The sequence below is a fragment of the Delphinapterus leucas genome, chromosome 3 (assembly GCF_059928025.1).
Source record: "Delphinapterus leucas isolate spDelLeu-1000000601 "Yukka" chromosome 3, BTC_Dleu_Yukka2, whole genome shotgun sequence".
In the NCBI taxonomy this organism is placed as follows: domain Eukaryota; kingdom Metazoa; phylum Chordata; class Mammalia; order Artiodactyla; family Monodontidae; genus Delphinapterus; species Delphinapterus leucas.
In genome coordinates this window covers 156,437,942-156,445,286 of record NC_143131.1, presented here as the reverse complement: position 1 = coordinate 156,445,286, position 7,345 = coordinate 156,437,942, and the positions used below count along the sequence as shown (strand labels likewise).

Sequence of the window (7,345 nt, the reverse complement as noted above, 5' to 3'; positions counted from 1 at the left end):
TAGGGCTATTTCCCTGGTAACCCAGGGGCTCCCAGCTGGCAGAGGGCATCCCAGGGGCTCCCAGCTGGCAGAGGGCATCCCAATCTGTCTATGTCTGCTGCCTCCAGCCCCAGGAGGAAAGACAACCTCTCACAGAATGTTTTTGCAAGCTTGATCCTTTCTGATCCTTGAACAAACCCATGACATAGGGATTCTGTTGGTCTGTCATATAGCCACAGACACCCAGAGGGGAAGCAGCTTGGAGGGAAGAGGCAAGACCAGAGGTTCCCGGTGGGTGCTTCCTCTTTGCCTGGGTGAGGGGCTGGTGAAGGTAGCCTCTGCCACAACCCTTCCTTGGGATTGGTCAGGACCCTCTGCCTCTTTCAGCTGTGCTCTTCTGTGGATTTGGGAGAAACAATCAGTGACAACACCTTCCCCTTCAAGAGAGTTGCAAACAGGTTATGTTCAAGCCATTGTGATCTGAACAATGTTTAAAAATATTTAATTGCCAACCGTATTAGTTTCCTAGAGCTGCCATAACAAAATACCACAGCGTCTGGTTTAGAACAACAGAAATTTATTGTCTCACTGTTCTGGAAGTCATAAATCTGAAATCATGGTGTCAGCAGGGCCATGATCCCTCTAAAGGCACTAGGGAAGTATCTGTGTTCCTTGGTGTTCCTTGCCTTGTACAAGCATTACTACAATCCTGAGTTCATCTTCACATCGCCTGCTCTCTATATGTGTCTGTTGCTGTGTCCAAATTTCCCCTTTGTATAAGGACACCAGTCATATTGGATTAGGGCCCACCCTACTGACCTCATTTTAACTTGATTACCTCTGAAAAGACCCTATTCCCAAATAAGGTCACATTCTGAGGTACTGGGGTTAGGACTTCAACTAATCTTTTCTTTTTTGGAGCGGGGGGAGCCCACAACACCAACAGTTAAAAATAGTGGCCATCCTCTCTAGAAGTGCCGTAGTCCTCACCACTTCATATCTGTTTCTTGTGGAGGCCAAGGGTCACCACAAGTACTGCTTTACATTTATAATCTCTGTCTTACAGCTGAAAGAGCATGGTGGGGGCAAGAAACTTAGCTGGCCTAAGTCATTCAGCTGGTGTTGAAACTGATGGAGTCACAGATGGAAGGAACCTGAATCCGAATCAACACTTTAGGGATGACTGCAGACCAGGAACACCTGTTTGAGACTTTACATGAATGAGAAACTCATGAGTTGCCTCTCTTCTAGAGGTTGCTCAGGTCCCCAGCCTCCTTTCTTCCTTAGCCATAAAACACTAGGTGCTGCCACAAACCACTGGCAAGCTTTGGGGATTATGCTTTATGCTCTTTCTGTTACACCATGCTGCTTCTCTAAGCCTCAGTTTCCTGGTCCATAAAATGCATCAAGAACCAAGCTGAGATGATCTAGATCAGTGGAGCCTTAGGTGCTCTCAGGAGGTGGGATTGGGGTCAGGAGCAGAAGTGGAAGGCAGAGCCCCCTGCCTCTGACAGAACCATGGCAGGCCTCATATGAAGGAAGGTTTTCTACTGAAAGTTTAAAAACTGTTGGAAAGCTCAGTTTTTTGGTTTTTTTTCCATATAACATCACTGTAGAGACTCTCTACTTTTAATAAGTACCCCAGGGTGATTGTTACCAGGAAAGTTTGAGAATCAGTAGACTATTGGAATTCTAAGAGCCCCTGCAGTCTTTAGTCTGTTTTCTCCTAAAACCAAAGACCAAAAGGCATGGGGGTGAGACTGGGAATGAATTCACCAAACTACAAGTGGATCAGAGTTTATTAAGTAGGGAGTGGTGAAGGTGCAGCACAACTAGAAGTATGCAACACTCAAACTGAACCGAACCTGAGATTCCTGAAAAAAATCTGTCGGTTACACAATTGGCCACTTCTGCCCCCACTGATACAGGGGCTTGTCAGGGGAGATGAGGGAATAATGCCAGTGGCAGGACCGGTGGTTTCTCCTGGAGCTGGGAACGATCTCCGCGGAGCTTTCAAGGGCAGGCCACCGACTCAGGGTCGAGATTTCATAGTGGATGCAGCCAGACCCATCAAGATGGCTACGACCGTGAAGCCCTGGGCGGCGATTCGGGTGCGCATCATGAGCTGGGAGCGCTGGCTCTGACCCCGGTGGAAGCAGTAGAGGCCGTAGGTAAGGGCGGCCGCTGTGCCCAGGCAGCCTGAAGAGGCGACAAAGCAGGTGGGAAGCACCCTCCCCGCTTTGGGCTCCTGCCCCCAGGTTCAAAATCTCTAAACAGCAGCCGAGGAGAGGGGTGTATGGGGTGGAGCTGAGGTGGGAGGGGCTGGCCAAAGCGGTGGTCCTCCGTGTCAGAATCGGCCCCATCTCAGCGCCCCAATCCCGTCCAGCTCCTGCTCCAATCACCGCCCGGCCCCTCACCGCCCGGCCCCTTCGCTACATCTCTGGTCCACTCTCATTCCAGTCCCCCCTGGCGTCCCCGGTCCTCCCCGATTTCATTCCCCTCTACATCACTGTCTTCTTGGTCTACAGTACCTTGAGCGCCCGCTTGCTTACCTATGGGTACCATTGGGTTCTCGCGGGTCTTGCGAAGAAACTTTTCCTTGAAGCTTTCCGAAGTGCTGTATACACTGGGGCTAAAGCCCTCAATGACTGGGGGCTGCGATGGCTCAAAGGGTGCCTCCGGAGTGACGGGGCCAGGAGTCGCCATGTTTTAGGCTACAGCAGTAGAAGAAAATCCGGACGCTAAACCCCTCCTCCTGATGAGGTCATCAAAGAGGGCGGGGAAAAGGACTTTGCTCAGTGTTGTACGCAGGTGTAATCCCTCATGGCACTCTGGGAGTCGTAGTAATCAGTCTGCTGTTGCTGCGTGGAGGACTACATTTCCCCAAAGCCTGCGAAACCACGCGATCACTAGCCGGAAGGAGTCGCTACACGAGGTACTTGGAGTGAGAGGCACCGAGTCTGAGTTACCCGTGCTGGGGTCAGTGCGATGCCTAAAGCCAAGGGGAAGACCCGGAGGCAGAAGTTCGGTTATAATGTTAACCGGAAGCGTCTGAACCGGAATGCTCGACGGAAGGCAGCGCCGCGGATCGAATGGTGAGGGGACCAAGGTTCAGGAGGCAGGGGGCCTCGGGCGGGACAGCCGGCGAGATGATGGTTACGCGATCGCCCTCTCTTTTCCCGTAGCTCCCACATCCGACATGCCTGGGACCAGACCAAATCGGTGCGGCAGAACCTGGCCGATATGGGTTTGGCTATGGACCCCAACAGGGCAGTGCCCCTTCTTAAGAGAAAGGTAGTGACGTGGTAGGGTCCAGGCCCTTGCCCTCCACCTCCAGCTCCCCCCCGCCCCCCACTCCCGCCATACTTAGCTGGGTTTCAGAACTTAATCCTGTTTATTATTACCTCCCTCACGCCCTTCCTGGGTTTGCGACTTCCCCACAGCCAACTCGGCCAGGCTGTACTGACTGGGGTTGAGGGTCCCTTCATATTCCCTCCCCCAGCACACATTGGACCTGGGTTGGAACTTCCCCTTTCCTTCTGCACTTACTTTTTTTCCTCTGAAATTAAACTGTTTGGGTCCCTTGGCATCTCAGCCATATTTTTCAGAGTTTATCTTTTTCTGCCCTTAACTTTTCTAATAAGGAGTTTGGAATCTTTACTTACTGTTCCTTACACCTTTCCTCAGTTATCCAGTCGTCCTTGGTCTGAGGCTTCCCAAGGGGTAGTTTTTCCCAGGGCTAATTTCTCCGGAATAATTCTTTTTCTGGACCCGCTTTCAAAAATAGCAGCCCTTTTCACTCAGTAACTTCTTTCCTGCTTTATTTTAATTCATTGGCAGTTGTAAATACTTGATGGTATATTTGTATATTTGCTTATTGTCTGTGCCTCTTTCCGCCAACATAATCTCCTGGGGACAAGAATCTGTGTTCCATTCACTACTAAATCCTGTGCTGCTTAGGATGTGACTAGTCCTCAATAAATAGTCAGCCTAATGAACGGGCTTGCTGATTGGATTTGTCCCATTGCCTTCAGACATGTTTCTTTTTATCCCTTCATGCCAGAAGAAACTGGTGCTGCTGTTTCTTGAACAATTATGAAGCTATAGCCAAGCACCGTCAGCTTGCTCTTCTGCATAAGAGAAGATGTCTGACATCTCTCCCTCACTGTAAAGTATAAAGTGCTTTCACGTGCATTGTTTCATTTGCTAACCGCACAGTTAAGTGAGGCAGGCAAGCGGTATTATGCCCATTTTATAGTTAGGCACAGAAAGATGAATTGCTTACTTGAGCCTCTTGGGAACCACGAAGCTTCCAGGGAGGGCATTAGTTCTTTTTGTCATCTATTCTTGCCTTTGTGGAGGGATCCTTGTGGGTAATGCAGTTGTGTTGGGACGGGCAGGAGCCTTTAGAATTTCCCCTCATCCAGGATCTTTTCCTGTGTCTCCTAATCTCATGGTCTGTGTTCTCTGCAGGTAAAGGCCCTGGAAGTGGACGTGGAGGAGGGGCCTAAGGAGCTCATGCGGAAGCCCTATGTGCTCAATGGTGGGTGTGGGCCACATTCCTCTAGGTCACCATCCTGCTCAGTTAGAGCTGGAAAGGACCCTCAGATGTTCTCATTTCACAGATAGAGAAACTGAGGTTCAGAGGGAAAAAGTGAGCTGTTCTAGGGCTCAGCTTGCAGAGTTAGGACTGTGTCCCGGCTGAGACATTTTCAGTCTACTGGCTAAGCTCCAGTGTGTGAAGGGAGGTCAGAGATGTTCAGGGAGGATGTAACTAGTGCCTGAGAGGATAGAAGAGAAAACGGTAAGTCTCAGGCATACATTCAGCTTCTTATGAGATTAAGGATGAACAGATCTTTTTAAAGATTCCACCATGTAATCTTTCCAATGATAAATCCAATTTTATGTATATTAAGGCTATAGAGACTGAATATTAAAACAGAAGAGGGTAAATTCTGCAGGGAAGCAGGAATACTCTGGAATATTCTACCCATCCTTCCTCTTTCCTGTCTGTGGTTTTTAACAGTTCTCCTAAAGTTTAAAGTATCTGAATGACCAGACATTTGATACAGAATTCTGTGAGTTCCTGTCTGTAGTCTATTTTAATGATTCTTGTAAGTTACTGACTGCACAGGACTGTATATACAAACTCGTGTGTACTCTCTGTAGTCAAAGCTAATCTTAAAAAGTTTTACTTTTAATTCTTTAATTAAAACAAAATTTAATTGTGGTTAAAAAGCACATAAAATTTACCATCTTAATCATTTTAAAATGTATAGCTCATTAGTGTTAAGTATATTCACATCGTCTTGCAACAGAACTCCAGAACTTTCATCTTGCACGACTGAAACTCTTTACTCATGAAACAATAATGCCCTGTTCTCCACCCCCCCCCCGCCCGCAACCCATGGCAACCAAGTTAAAGATAATTTTGACTATAAGCAATTTTAGCACCTGACCCCGGATAAGATTTGACTACCTCATTTCCATGAGGTAGCTATTTTTCTCCCTTCATAGATGAGGAATGGGGGAGTATTTACCTAGCTATTTTAGGTGTGAGGCCATTATTGGAGCTTGGCTTTTCCCCTCACAAAGTAGTAGATACACAAAGGAGTAGAGAGGTGCCTCAGGCCCTAGTTCTTACAGCTCGAGTTCTCATTTATTCACACCTTTCCATTTCACGTATTGTTATTAACTCTTCAAGAGGTTCTCAGAGAGTTTTAGAGCTGGAAGGGAGCCCTGTCCTGTGGACAGGCACTGCATCTTCATCTCTGTTCCCAGGACCTGGCATTAAGTAGAGATTTTTAGTTTGGTGCCTTTCTTTCACCCATCTGAGGCCCAAAGAGCGGTGACTTGCCTTTCAGTTCATTGCTATACTGATAGATGCTTGTGCCATAGACAGAGCCTGGGACCTGAGGGGCTAAAAAGAAGTTTCTAGCACTGAATTTGCAGATGGAAAAGCTCATCCGATGGTTGGTGTAGCAACTCTTGTGGCTTGGGATTGACTGAGCAGCTCAACTTGTGCAGGAAGCAAAGCCTCATTCCCTGTCTCTCGGCTTCTCTCAACCCAGACCTGGAGGCAGAAGCCAGCCTTCCAGAAAAGAAAGGAAATACGCTATCTCGGGATCTCATTGACTATGTTTGCTACATGGTGGAGAACCATGGGGAGGACTATAAGGTGAGTGGGCTTAGGCCTGGCAGGAGGAACCACTTGGGGCCCTTTGGGAAGGTACCCTGGACCATTCAGGGTCTGATATGCTTGGCTATTGCCTGTTTCCTGAGACTGAATGGAAACAGAGAGGAAAGAGAGAACCTAAGAAATGGATGCCATTGACAGAATGCTTATAATTGGATAGACTGAGTGGCCTGTGGTTCATATCACACTCATTAATATGTTTTGCTTGCATGGTATTTTTATTAATCAACTTGAACTACAGGTGACCCTTGAACAACTTGAGAGTTAATCTGTCTATATTTACAGTTGGTCCTCCAGGTCTGCGGTTCCTCGCATCTAGGGATTCAACCAACCATGGACCATGTAGTGCTGTAGTATTTACTACTGAAAAATATCCGTGTATAAGTCAACCCATGCAGTTCACATCTGTGTTGTTCAAGGGTTAACTGTAGTTGCCATTTTAATTATCGGAGGTTTCAAATAAAAGTTCTTATTTTTGGCTTCTCCTAAAAATTGAAAGATCTGGGTACATTGGACCCCCGTGCCCAGGTGGGATCAGTTGGCGATGGATGGAGAATGAGCTACTCAGTTGGTCCCAGTTCCTGCCTAGTCCCTGAGGGCATTTCCCCACATACACTCTGGCTTTTAAGGTGAGGAATCTGAACCTCAGGGATGGGAAGTAGCTTGCCCAACTCAGGGCTAGGATTTGAACCTTGCCTGTCCAGCCTTCTTCAAGTGGCCCTTCTCCCTTCTTAGGCTATGGCCCGGGATGAGAAGAATTACTATCAAGATACCCCGAAACAGATTCGGAATAAGATCAACGTCTATAAGCGTTTTTACCCAGCGGAGTGGCAAGCCTTTGTCGATTCGTTGCAAAAGAATAAGATGGAGGTTGAGTGACTGGTTTACACCTGCCCCAGGTTGAGGCTTCCTCCTGGACCAGAGAAGCTGAGCCAGGGTTTAAGGCAAGGAGAGGTGTGCGGCTACAGATGAGTCTAGCCAAACCCCATGGAATCAAAAGGTTACAGCGCACACATACACACACACACACACACACACACACACACACAAAATCTCTCTCACACTTCCCTTTGGGGAAGACACTGTCTCCCAGAGGCTTCAATTTATGTTCTTCTGGAGTCTCTGGGAAAAGCCAGAACCTGCTGTTTTCAGAGTGGGTGGTTTGTTTGA

The 7,345-nt window shown here is 47.9% G+C and overlaps 2 protein-coding genes across 3 annotated transcripts; one reads left to right on the top strand and one right to left on the bottom strand.

Annotated features, from left to right (window-relative positions):
• Window positions 1-1,760: 1,760 nt before the first annotated feature.
• On the bottom strand, window positions 1,761-2,735 carry LOC149749847 (HIG1 domain family member 2A). The gene is made up of 2 exons (XM_089909695.1): window positions 2,532-2,735; window positions 1,761-2,178 (listed from the first exon to the last, which is right to left on the bottom strand). The coding sequence occupies exons 1-2, from the start codon at window positions 2,683-2,685 to the stop codon at window positions 2,012-2,014; spliced, it is 321 nt and encodes a 106-aa protein (XP_089765821.1). The 5' UTR covers window positions 2,686-2,735; the 3' UTR covers window positions 1,761-2,011.
• LOC111169823 (nucleolar protein 16) lies at window positions 2,649-7,185 on the top strand. Of its 2 annotated transcripts, XM_022564330.3 has the most exons (6): window positions 2,649-3,074; window positions 3,165-3,273; window positions 4,043-4,151; window positions 4,453-4,522; window positions 6,051-6,157; window positions 6,911-7,185. In XM_022564330.3, exons 1-6 carry the CDS (start codon window positions 3,041-3,043, stop codon window positions 7,052-7,054), a joined length of 573 nt encoding a protein of 190 aa, XP_022420038.1. In that variant the 5' UTR covers window positions 2,649-3,040; the 3' UTR covers window positions 7,055-7,185. The 2 variants fall into 2 exon arrangements, with proteins under 2 accessions (XP_022420038.1, XP_022420040.1); XM_022564332.3 differs by lacking the exon at window positions 4,043-4,151.
• Window positions 7,186-7,345: the final 160 nt, after the last annotated feature.